Source organism: Prunus avium, chromosome 1, assembly GCF_965620075.1.
Source record: "Prunus avium chromosome 1, drPruAviu1.hap1.1, whole genome shotgun sequence".
Taxonomy (NCBI): domain Eukaryota; kingdom Viridiplantae; phylum Streptophyta; class Magnoliopsida; order Rosales; family Rosaceae; genus Prunus; species Prunus avium.
In genome coordinates, this window is record NC_142284.1 from 7,118,495 (window position 1) to 7,131,616 (window position 13,122).

At 35.4% G+C, this 13,122-nt stretch overlaps 1 protein-coding gene across 1 annotated transcript; it reads right to left on the minus strand.

Moving 5' to 3' along the window:
- Window positions 1-7,792: 7,792 nt before the first annotated feature.
- LOC110752513 (protein DETOXIFICATION 16-like) lies at window positions 7,793-11,559 on the minus strand. Its single transcript, XM_021953184.2, has 8 exons — window positions 10,274-11,559; window positions 9,575-10,119; window positions 9,384-9,470; window positions 9,106-9,162; window positions 8,775-9,013; window positions 8,448-8,566; window positions 8,211-8,297; window positions 7,793-8,129 (listed from the first exon to the last, which is right to left on the minus strand). The coding sequence occupies exons 1-8, from the start codon at window positions 10,556-10,558 to the stop codon at window positions 8,070-8,072; spliced, it is 1,479 nt and encodes a 492-aa protein (XP_021808876.2). The 5' UTR covers window positions 10,559-11,559; the 3' UTR covers window positions 7,793-8,069.
- Between the last annotated feature and the right edge of the window lie 1,563 nt (window positions 11,560-13,122).

The window sequence follows — 13,122 nt, forward strand, 5'->3', positions numbered from 1 at the left end:
GAAAGGGGGTGGAGGTTTCAAGGCTTTATTTATAAGCCACGATATAGGAGTAAACTGTAAAACTTCTGTGTCACGGTTTGCATTATCCATTTATTTTCCGTTTTAGTTTTTTTTAATTTATTTATCTATTCAATGATTTGTTCATCCCTAATTTATCCTTTTATCGTTTAGAGAAAAATTTCTATCAAACAATTTTGATAACTCTTTCTTTGTCAACCAAAAGCATAAAATATTGATTTTTCTCTATACATAAGAATCTATATATAGCACAAAAGGCAGAAAATGGTAAAACATTTAAAATACCAAAAAATGTCTTTGGTTAATGCAAACATTAAGAATTGAAATTATTAATTAAATGAGGATTACACAGTACATGGACCTTACCAACTGAACCAACCCTCATTGGCTTATGTTCCTTTTTGTTGCTAATTACTATTAATTATACTCTTATAATATTAGTTTTTTTTTCCTTTTAAAAAAAAAATTAATAAAAGCGATAGTCTATATTAAGAGTAAGGGGTTTCTCACACGCTACGTACCAAAGTGTCATGAGAGTTCGAACTTGGTCTACAAGTTAAGGAGAAATTACTACAACTTAAGGCTCTCTTTTCATTGTGCTAAACTCCATTGGCTCTTTTGATTTTGTCAAGTAAGTGTTAATTGGAATTTTGTCAAAAGTGATTGACAATAGGGGAAAAGCCACAAATAGAGAATTTTTTTTGGCTCAAGTAAAAAGAAAAGGAAAGAATATCTTTCAATTCCAAACAATTTATCGAATCTACTTCGCACATTGATGACGGGATGATTTTAATGGTTGACGGTGAGTTTAGTCCATTTTCCTTCAAGTTCTAGTACCAAATAATGGGAAAAGAATTACTCCAATTAAGTTAAAAGAAAAGGAAAGAAACCAAGAACATGCCTTGAGTCTAAGCAAGGCACCTTGATTCTCGACTTCAAATCCATCATATTAGCCTAAAATTACTAAACCTACCACTTAATTCACGAAAGATGCAAAATGGTTGAATAAACAGTTAGCAGATCCAACAATCCCACTTTGGTTTCTCCTCTCAATGCCCTTCCAAACACATACAAACTATTACGTATGATAACAGTAACTAAAATAAGATATATTCGACAGTTAAATAAAGCTTTTTTTTCATGAGAATGAACTCATTTAAACCATTGTATTCATCAACTAAAAAATTGAAACGAAAATGTAAATGCAATGTGTGTGCCCGCCCCCTCTACCCCTTCCCATACATTAGATTAATTTACAATGTCGCTTATATTTTTAAAAGAAAAAATAGAAACAAAAATTTTATGGGAAAAACACATCGTAATCCCATCCCCTTGTGATACCAAAGTGTCAGGCAAAGACTGAAAAGAAAAAGAAAGATGACCTGTGTAGTTTGATCATCCTCGCAATTCAAGGACACGGGGTATTTTAACAGATTTGGAAGAAAATTTGATAAAATTTGTAACGTGTCCTTGAATTGCAAGAGATTTAAAACTACATCGACAAAAGTGACCAAATTACAACTACGGAACCCAAAGTGATAAAAGGTAAACTAAACGGACAAACAATAATATTTTGCTAAAAGATAATTATGAAATCAATTCATAACAAACTATCATAAAAAAAGAGACAAAAACCAAAAATAGCAAATAAAAAGGAAATCCAAATACACAAAATACTACTAGCTATTAGCTAATACTTGATGCGACTATTGTTTGACTTGGTTGCAGACTTGTTAGGGTAGACAGAGTCCTTGAACTTGACTTGGGTCTCACGCTCAAAGGTGTAGCCTTGCTCCTTGTCCACATACTTTTGGTTGTAGGTGTACTTTTCCTCTTCCTTGTAACCCATCTGCCCAGTGCGCTTGTCCACATGCTCTTGTGTCTTGTAACTCTCCCTATAACTGCTTGAAGATCGACAATATTGGTCGTTGTATGACGATTTCACTCGGTTCTCAACTTCATTAGAGACGTTCATCTCTCTGTTGTAGCTCGAGGGTACCACCTCGTCATAGCGAACATAAGCATTTTCGGGCTCTTTGTCGTAGCCAACATAAGCAGTTTCCGGCTCGTCGTAGCCATAACCAGTTTCAGTTTCGGACTCGTAGATGGCCTCGATGTAGCCAGAATAAGCAGTTTCAGGCTCGTAGGCCATTATGTGATAATGGGTGTGCTTTTTTGTGTTTGTGTGTGTTATTCAGTGGGTTGTGTGTGAAATGGAGAGACTTGGACGCTTATTTATAAGTCACGAGGCATTGGTGGTAAGTGTTATCACCGTATTAATTACTGTTGAATGAATGTGATTTTAACGTTATTTAATGCGGTGATAATACTCACCATCCTTAATAGGAAAAAAGCTCTCTAATTTTAGGATCCTAATAAATATTCCGACAAAAACAAAATCGGGTTTCCCTGATTTGGCTATTTGGTTGCTGTGATAATGAATAAATAATAATATTAGGGTTTTGGAATTTCTTTTTCGTAATATCTTTAGGTGAACGTAAACTTCTCGAGGAATTTGTAAAATATCAAAGGTTTCGTTTTGTTTGACTATTTCTTGATATTAGTACGAGTTGAAAAAGAAAGATTTGATGATTTTCAACTCGCAACAAACTTTCTGATCTTATGGATTCTATATCTTCCATTGATCTTGCTTTGCATTGAAAGGAGTCCATTTCCTTTATTTTTCTGTTACTTATGCGGGAAAAAAAAAATTAAAAAAACTTTCTGTATCTTCCGTTTAATTTGGTTAATGACCTTTAGCTGAAGTTAATCTTTTGGAGGAATCAAAAAAAGGTTGTTGACATGACATGCTCGTGCGTTTTTTTTTTGGGGCCTCGTGTTCCATTGTTAACCAAAATAAATGCTAATACTCACCACCAATTAACGGGTAGCAAATATGCTCTCTAATTTTAATGCTTAGAGCAACCGCAATGGTTGTTAAACTATTTTGGCATTTATTGAATTTAATTTCAGTTTTATTTGCAATCGCACGTATAGTTCAATAGCTTCAGTTTATTGGCATATTGGAGGGGATGAGGGCAAGAGATGATAAGAGGAGGGAGGGCGAGTGGGAAGCCACCGCCCTCTTTGGGGCCGGTGACTGCTGTAGGCTCCTAGGGTTTTTTCTTTCTTCAAAGTAGAGAGATTTTTTTTTTTTTTTTTTTAAGACCCTGCTGTAATTATATTTGGGTCATATTAAAATAGGCCCTTACAATTTAAAAACTCAAAACAATAATCCACCAATAATAAAATCTTTAAGTAAAATTTAATGTTAAATTATGATAAAATTTGTCCATGTAGGTTGATTTATTTACAAACATGCCACTAGATCTTTATTTGGTTGCTAATCGTTTTTCAATCACCAAATTAAGGCAAATAAATAATATCTCACTGCATTTTTATGTTTCCACTCCCATAAATAATGGGCTACTATCAAATTACTTCACATATTCCCTCCTAACCTCCTGAGTTAGGTAAATTCATACTAGGTACATAATAGTCAATGTACCTATAAAAGTTGGGTAGGTAAACTATTTTCACAATACACCTATAAATGTGCTGGCTTTAATATACCTACGATATACCCATAATAGGTAAAATACAAGTAATATTATTGGAGAATAGTTAATTATTAGATAGATTATATCCAAAATGCATTTATAAAAGTTGGGTATATTATTTGAATAATAAGTAAATTCATACTAGGTACATTATTTGTCGTAAAAGAAGTAATAGGTACTTTATTTTTTCAATATAAAAATGTATGTATGCTACTATATTTATAAAACAATAATATAATAGATAATTAATCACATATACTTCATAAATAATTTTTTAAAAAAATATTTTTATATTAAGTAAACCCATTTGGTATGTTAATATGAATTTATTGTTAAATTTTAAAAAAGTTTCCAAATTAATTTGTACATCCATTTGGAGATTTTTTCAAATTCAACGTGTGTCAGTTATAATCCAATTAAAATTTGTTTCTATATTGGTTCATACATTAATATACAAAATGCAATAATGGCTTAGTTGGAGATATTTTTAAGAATAAAAAAAGTACAATAAAATCGATTCTGCACTTGATTAGGTAACTTGGCGAGTTGGATCCTAGTCATCCAGTTTTATTTAGTAAAAACAGGATTTTATTCAAACAAAAATAAAAACAGGGGTTGTAGTTCAGGAAAAATGACTTTCACGTTAAGCTAAATTATCATCCGCACAACCAAGGTGGTTGGTGTGAGTGGTTCGGCACTCTCATTCCTTAAGAGAGGTTAGGGGTTCGATCCCTGCTCTCGTACGGAGTCACCACTTTGGCCAACACTTTACCCCTTACGGGCCGACCCGGTGTGAGTGGGGATTAGTCTGGGTTGTGATTAAGGCTTAAAGGTGCCACCCATAGTTGGGGCCCATCCAGGACCACCTCATGGTTTAGACCAAAAAAAAAATTATCATCCGCACATTCTAAAGTGAGCCATTAGCAAACCATCAATCTTGTAAGAGAAAAGCGAAGTAAAAATAGATAATACTATTTCATAATAAAACTTAATAATAAAGACCACCACACGATTACATACTCAACTCCCTGAGGATAAGCAAAACATATATTAATCCCAGTACACAAGGCAAATCGAGAACCTACATTCATCCCCTTACATCAGCTGCAGCACCACATTTGCGACAGAAGAAACAGCATCAACAGCCGAAGCAAGAGGGGCAGCAGCTGGTACCGAAAATGCTGACAATATTATTGGCAGCACAAAAGGCACGGCTGCAACAATCTTCTTGAAAATCCAAAACCAACCCATTTCCAGTACGTATTAAGATTTGAAATATTACTTTGCTGCATGTGCAATGGTTGGAAGGACTTGAGGACACTTGTTTATTTATACTTCTAATTGGAAGGGCTTCGGATTAATTAGACAAAATTTTCTCTTCGGTTATTGCACCTCGATTAAAGTCGTTTATTTCTTCTAAGGCATCAATGGACATTGGAATATGAACAGTTTCTGACTACAGGTGACAACTTTTGTAATACCAAGGCTGGAGGCATAATGAAAATAGTGCCTCCAATTACTGATAACACCTAGGCTGGCGCCACAATGATCATATTCAATATCTTGGGCCTTGATTCATGAACGTTTCCTCATCCCAATTGCATATTGGGTTGAATAACAATTTTTTTTTTCTTCGTTCAGTTAATGTGGAATTCGGTATTTTAAGTAATTGTTTATAAGAATTTTTTATTCAAGTCCTTTATATTGAAGCAAATTACAATTTAGAAGAAAAAAATAAGTTCATTATACTAGGTAAATTGTTTTACTAGGTATACATTATTTAGAGAAAAAAATAGATACAAAATTTAGCGAAAAAATAGGTTCATTATACTAGGTAAATTGTTTTACTAGGTACATTGTTAGAGAAAAAAAAATGTACATTATTTGGAGAGAAAAAAAATAGGTTCATTTAAAAAAAATTGTTTTCATAAAACAAACAATAAAAAGATGATCAAATTATTTTTGATAAAACAAGTAATAGGTGCTTTATTTAGAGAAAAAATAGGTTCATTAAAAAAATGTTTTTCAAAAAAATAATAATAAATAGATTATCAAATTATTTTTCAACATAATTAGAATGTACACTATTATTCATTAAACTATAATAAAATAGAATACTAGTCGTATAATTCATAAAAGGAAAACAACATTAATTCAAAAATAGATTACTAATACTTTAATATGTAATTTCAAATAAGTTTCTAAATTCATTCCTACATCCATTACAATTATTTGAAGATCTTTCCAAATTCAACGTGTGTCAATAGTTACACCCCCCCCCTTTTAACACATTAACTTATAAATAAGGGTAGTTTTGGAATCCTAAAAATACAATAAATCATATTTTAAGTTATATTAGATAGGTAACTTGCTTAGTTGGATTCTAGTCATCGGGTATTATTTGAAAAAATTGGGTATTTTAAATAGAAAACTAAAAACAAGAGTTGTAGGTGATTTAAAATGAATTTTATGGGTCTAAGCTCAATTTACTAAAAATAAAAAGAAGAGCAACATTCTCGATGCATAAACTTAAGCATTCTTCTGCATTCGTAGAATTTCTGGATGCTGTCATTTTTTATGAGTTTTGAACATTGACATCTTTATTATCATCCACACATTCTAAAATGAGCCATTAGCGAACCATCAATCTTGTAAGAGCAAAAAGCGCGGCTGCAACAATCTTCTTGAAAATCCGAAACCAACCCATTTCCAGTACGTATTAATTGTTTATAGCAAAGTGTTTACTGTTTCAGCTGGATGTCGCTGCATGTATAGGCTTTGAAATATTACTTTGCTGCATGCAATGGTTGGAAAGACTGGAGGAACCCTTGTTTATTCATAGTTCTAATTGGAAGGGCTTCAAGAGATACGATGCGCTTATGAGAAATGTTCAAAGACACATCCACAAGTAAATTATCTGAATTGGTTTCTGCAAGGAGATAACCAAGTTACAACTAGCTAAGCAAACAAAACAATCTATTAAGAGCAAAAGACGGGCAAACAAACCTTCATAAGATTACCATTTCATAATAAAGATTAAAGACAACGTACATATACTAACATGACAGAAAATTAAAGACAACGTACTATTCCCAAAACCCCATAAAAAAAAGTTAAACGACTTCACTTCTGCCCTAGCAATTTGGCTACATTATTAACAACAACCCCAGCACCCACAACAGCTCCAGCAACCGCGGCAACGGGAGCGACAACCGGGGCAGTTACCGGTAAAACTACGGTAACAACAGTGGCAACTGGGGCAATTATTGCTGATGCAACTTCAACAAACTGGAAGAACGACATTATGAACAGTTTTTGCAGTCGAAATTGATTTTGCTCCAAAGCTATACTACTAATTGGAATTTGCCATATCTGATTAGCCAAAGCCCCTTCGGTTAACGTACCTCTCCATTGAATAATTCGGATTTTACATGCACGCGTGCATCAATATTCAATGTGCATTGGAATATGAACAGTTTCTGCATCCATATGGAGCTCTACAGCTAGCTCTTTTGTCATTTCCAAGATTTTTATGCATTTGAAAAGTTTGTCATAAATAAATAAATTTCTATTTTTTTAAATATTTTAAGTTGATATTGATTTGTTTTTTAACTTTTTTGGTAACTTACATTTGGAAACCACTAGTACAAGAAAAAGGGTAAAATAAAAAGGCACAGATGAGTGATGAAAAAAAGAAGTTTCAAATGGGTTGGAGGAGTAACAAACTGTGGCGGTAGAAAAAGTATACATAAAAGAGCCAAATAGGTTAGTGAAGAACGCATATGAATATTAAGACTTGAAGAATGAGGTTAGAGATATTGGGAGTATTTAAATGTGAGCCCGTAACCCAAAATCAATTGGCAATGGATGTAGGACCAACACGTGAATAGCATGTTCGAATGCTATATCAGAATGTAAGCATCCAACTCAAAACTAATTGAAAATGAATTAATGACATGTTTATTAATCCGTAATCGGAATCAAAATATGGAGTGTACATATTACTCCGGTGTTTACTCCACATAAAGAAATGAAAATATAAGTAGGGTCTACACAAAATCAGTAATTCAAATTTTGATTTTGAAGAAATTGGACTCTTGGGTGGGAGGTGGTATTCTAACTCTTGTAAGAACTCACACAATTTTTAATAGACTGGAAACACCTGCTGTTCTTTGACAAAAAAAAGACCTCATTTTGTTTCTTTCTTCCCGAAGTAATTACAGAGTACTATACCCTGTCTAAACTCTTGAAAATGCAACAACACTAGGTTTGGGAAATTCTGAGGATGCCAAAACTGGCAACCAAGCCATACAAATCAAATGTTTAGTAATTTGAGATTCGTCGCCTTCGGCTTCTGATACGGCTTGAAATGTCTTCCACCGAGGACATCATTAGGCACACAAATAAGGGCTAGATCCTTCATTAATTACTCCGTTCTTTCTTTTCTCTTAAGGACCCAATCCAGATATGATCAGGACTTCTGCATCTATTTTACGATACTGCATCCGTCACAGCCATTGTCTTGTGCACTCTATCTGAAGCTTTCTTCACCTACAGAAGGCATGAAAAAGGAGTATGAGATGAATGTAGCATTGATTCATACATGAAACAGAACATGGCAAGGCACTTTACTTCTTTTTCCCAGTTAGTGCATGTGACTATGATTGAAAGTGATACTGCTTGCACAAACAGAGCCACAGTAATTCCAATCCAAAGACCCTGTGAAGAACATGTTGACTTGAAATTAATATGCCAAAGTATAATCCTAAAAATATATATATATATATATATATATATTTCTATGGAAGATTAAGAATGTGGAATATAAATTTGAATAAATAAATGAGCAGGGGAGAAACATCCGGTTACCTTCCCTCCAATGTGCAGGACAAAAGCTAATATAATTGAGATAGGAATGCCTATAAGATAATAAGCTCCAAGATTAACATAAGCCCCAATCTTTTGCTGCCCACTTCCTCTTATGACACCTGAAATTGTAATTGGAAGTAACATTTTGTCAATCAATCAATTATAAGATGACAAGCAACTAATAAAGTTATTTCAATCTTTCACAGAGGATGCCCTGACATGAATTTTTTTTTTCGAATGCCTATTACACAAAAGGTTTGCAAACCCAGATTCAAATGAGAAATTATACTGTGATGGAAGAAGTATTTGAAGAAAAATGTCAGAGACCTGAAAGAACAGATTGAATTCCATCAAAGAAGTGGGCTATTGCAACCCACAGTAATATTTCTCCAACATATTCCACAACTTCTTTATCAGAGGTGTAACAGTAGCCCCAAACTTTTCGACCCAATATCATGACAGCAACAACCACAATGCCTTCAGTAACAACCATGGAGAGTGTAACACATACGGAAAGATGGGCTAGTTGTGGTTTCCCAGCACCCAATTCATTTGAAACTCTTGTGCTAACAGAAAATAATAGAAGAATAGAAAAGGATTGTTTAGAAAATATGCAAAATAAAGACAAATATGAAACTTAATGTAGCCGTAAACTCACCTTGCTGCACCACCCAGTCCGAGGGGGATCATGTAAGTCAGTGCACATGTGTTAAGGCTGTGTGAATATGTCACAATCGGTTAGTAATCAGTGTTTCTCCTTCAGTTTTTATTACTTAGCAATGAAAATTTTGGGAGCTGTCATTGGCATTTCAAAATAACACTGGGCTCATTTGAAATTGCACCGGGGGGAGAGTGCACGATGACTGTTTTGAGTGTCAATAACAGCTCTTAGAATTGATACTGTTCTATTGTCATTGCTTAAGGTCAAACGAAAACCTGATTGACAGGACTGAGGTTTCAAGCTTTGGATTAGGAAGAAGACCAGATAAGAGGACCATCATTTCAAAGCACCACATTTCTAAGCTGTTCACAGAGACATAAAACCATCAACCAACGATAGTAAAGTTCACATTGTGAAATTTCGAATGACCACATTTCTTATTTCATTTTAAATCTCAAAAGGTTACCTGATCATTACAGCTGAAGGAATGGATAGTTTAAGAAAACTGAGAATTCCATGAAAGGCCTCCTTTGAGAATCCAGTCCATGTGTGCTTACAAGAGGGAGAGAATCTGACATAAAGAAACAATAACAATGCATTGATCCAATATGCGATGCAGTTTGCCACAGCCGCACCTTTATATCCAAGGCTGGTCTTGTATACCAGAAGCCAACAGATAAGCAAGTGTAGCAGAGTTGCAGTTCCTGTGGTAACAATCATGGGAACCACATTGGTCTGAGTTTGCAAGAATCTAGAATGACATTGAAGGATTGCGTAAGCGAAAAGGCTTGGTATCATGTAACAAGCAAATTCCCCGGCAGCAGCAGATATTTCTGGATCTTGACCCAAAAATTCAAGAATGAAGCCTGTATTGGCCCATACAACTGCAAGAGGAATGCTGACCAGCAAAAGAACAATCATTGCCCTCTGCATATGTATACCAAGCATATGATATTGTTTTGCTCCATAGGACTGGCCACAAAATGTGTCCAATGCGCTTCCCATTCCAATCTAATCCGCAAATTAATAAGACGGAAATGAAGACTAGGATTATTATCGAACACAACATAAGCATTACAATTCAAACATCACACGCACACACACTATATAGATATATAATATATGTGTGTATATTATTTTTTGATAATAGGAAAAGCCATCTTACCATCAAGCTGATACCAGTTACTGAAGCAAATGAAGTGGCCATGGAAGCACCTGAAAGTGCAAGTTCTCCGAGATGACCAACATACATGACTGAAACAACCTGTATACAAAACAACAAGAAATTTGATGACACAAGAGGCCCTACTAACAACAGCTGCTTCTTCACTTCCACGAAAAACTCATCTCGGGTCAGCTGTTGTCCTTTTCTTGTTTGATAGTCATGTTCTTGATCTGCAAATGGAATCAAGGGTGACTCAAGATCACCTGCTTGTTCTTCTGCATTCATTTGGTACTTTCTCGTTCTTCAGAGAGGAATATGTGTTGAAGGCGTAGAACACAAAGAATCCGCCGTTGTTGCAACCTGCAAACATATTGATCACGGAATATGGTGACTCAAATAAATCGAGCAAGCAACATGGTCCAAACGATCTGTACTTGCAATAAAATATTTATTTCCTTTAAGATCCCTCAAATAAATTAGGCTAAACTGTCGTTTTGCCCCTTGAACTATACCATAATTGTCAATTTTCCCCTTAAACAATTTTTTCGGTAAATTAAGAACTTAAACTATATGAAATTGGCCAATTTGGGACTCGCTCTTAATTTTTCGAATGTCCATCCAAATTTTAATCACGTGACCTGCATGGCCAGTTTTTAAGTTAAAAAATGTAAGAAAAATTAGAAGAAAATTTTTATATAAAAAAAAATTAAAAGAAAAGAAAGTCAAAAAAGGGTCGAAAAAGTTCCTTCGAATGGTTTGGTAACGGGGTAGTGCTATGCCTGGGTTTGGTGATGGGGGTGGTGCTGTGCCTGGGCAGAACAGAACCCACCATTCTCTCTGTTCATCTCTCAGACTCTACGGCAGAACCCAGAAAAGGAAATACAAAAACGTGTTGTGTGGGAAAATCAACAAGGATCTTCATTTTCGTAGTCATATTGTTTGTGGCTATTGGGGTTTTGCACCATGGCCTCCAGAAAATCCATAAATGCTCCGCCCATTCAGACCTTGCCACTCTCTCTTCTCCCTCTCTCATCTTCTCCAACCCCAATTCCAGTTCAAACCAACCTCAATTTGAAGCCCACCTCCTCCACCGATCCCAATTCAAACCCCATCTCCTCCGTCGACCTCAATTCAAACCCCACCTCAGCCAGACCCAACTCCCAACTCGCCGGCTTTTCTAATGCCGACGGCTTGGACGGCACCACCACTATTCAGTCCGCCAAGTGAGGCCCAGGTGACACCGAGCCCTGCCCAGGCTTAGCTCCAATTTCGTTCTGCAAATTCATTTCACCAGAAATTTTTTTGTTGTTGTTATTTTCTCTTTTTAAAATTCTGTTTTTGACCTTTTTATTATTATTTAATAAGGTGGTATTTTTTTATTTAATATTACAAATTTTCCATTAATATTGGTGGATGGACATTTGAAAAATTAACGGCGAGTCCCTAATTGGCTAATTTCATATAGTTTAAATCCTTAATTTATTGAAAACATTGTTCAAAGGGAAAATTGACAATTATGGTATAATTTAGGGGGAAAATTGACACCCTTTAGGGTATGTAAGAACCTGATCCTAAATTATTATTTAATTATTAATTTATTCAAGTAAAAGATAATTTTATTTCGGGAATATTTTAATAGTTTAAAAGTTGACTTTTTGTTCAGGAAGAAATTTGGGAATTTTAGTTGTAACGTTGCGTAGAGCACGTCGAGATAAATCTGTAGACACGTAGTAGGCTCAAATCGGAGTTATAACGAAGAAGTTATGATTTACGGAAGCTTAGTGACATAGTCGTAAATTTTTCGAAGTTCAGATTTTTAAAACCCAGATTTCTTCTTTCTCTCGCGAGCTTCACGAACAGCCGTTTTCAAACTCAGATTTCTCCACCATTCAGACACCAATTCCGACGCCACAACTTGCAAACTCTTCGTCTCTCTCTCCTTTTTCCATACATACCCATATTTAACCAATATTCCAAGTGATTAAACCAGAAAATGGATCGAAAACAGAGCCAAAAATCTGACAAATTTTCCTCAGAATTTTCAGTGGCCACCGACGCCATTTCCGGCGAACTCCGGCCACCACCCGCCACCCAATCACTTCCAAAACACTCCCTTGCCTTTCCTTAGTAATTTCCCTCAAAGACTTGACTCAATTTCAAGTAGAAATTGACAAATCCCAAACTAAAACTTTCTAGGTTTTTCAAAAATAAAATCATTTGTTCGAGGGCTTTAAAGGTGGAATTGATCGTCGAGCCAAGGTATAAAGTTACTCCCCTTGATGTGCTTGATCTGTAGGTTTGGAGTTTTCCGATCGTGGAAAAATTGCTCTACACACCCGCTGGCAATGGCGGCGTGTGGCGGTGCGTCAGCGGGGTGTTAAGGTTGGGTTTTTGTCCTAGAATGTTCCCCACGTTGTCCCGAGCACGACGGTATGCTCGGATTTCAATTTGGTTACCGTTTGATTGTCGATCGGATATCATATATTAGGCGTTGTCCGGGTTCGATATGTTTGGGCCGTTGGATCGATTTCATTTTCAAATATGTTGATCTAGACACCTCTAGGATCCTGTAGGAATTTGCGGATCGAGAATCGAAGTCTCAGATACTCCGATTCAATAATTCAAAATTTAGATAAATGATAACCGTCTGATCGTGCGATCATGAGCAATCTGGGGCATGTTTAGTAAAGTGTGTTGAACCTATAGGAACTCTTGGATTGGTAATCGGAGGTCGTGGACCCCACGGGGTACCGGGTTGACCATTATGGGAAATTAATCGCTTGTTGAACCTCGGGTCTCTTCAGACCATTCCACGTGTTAGAATGTTGATAATGGGCCTAGAAACTTTC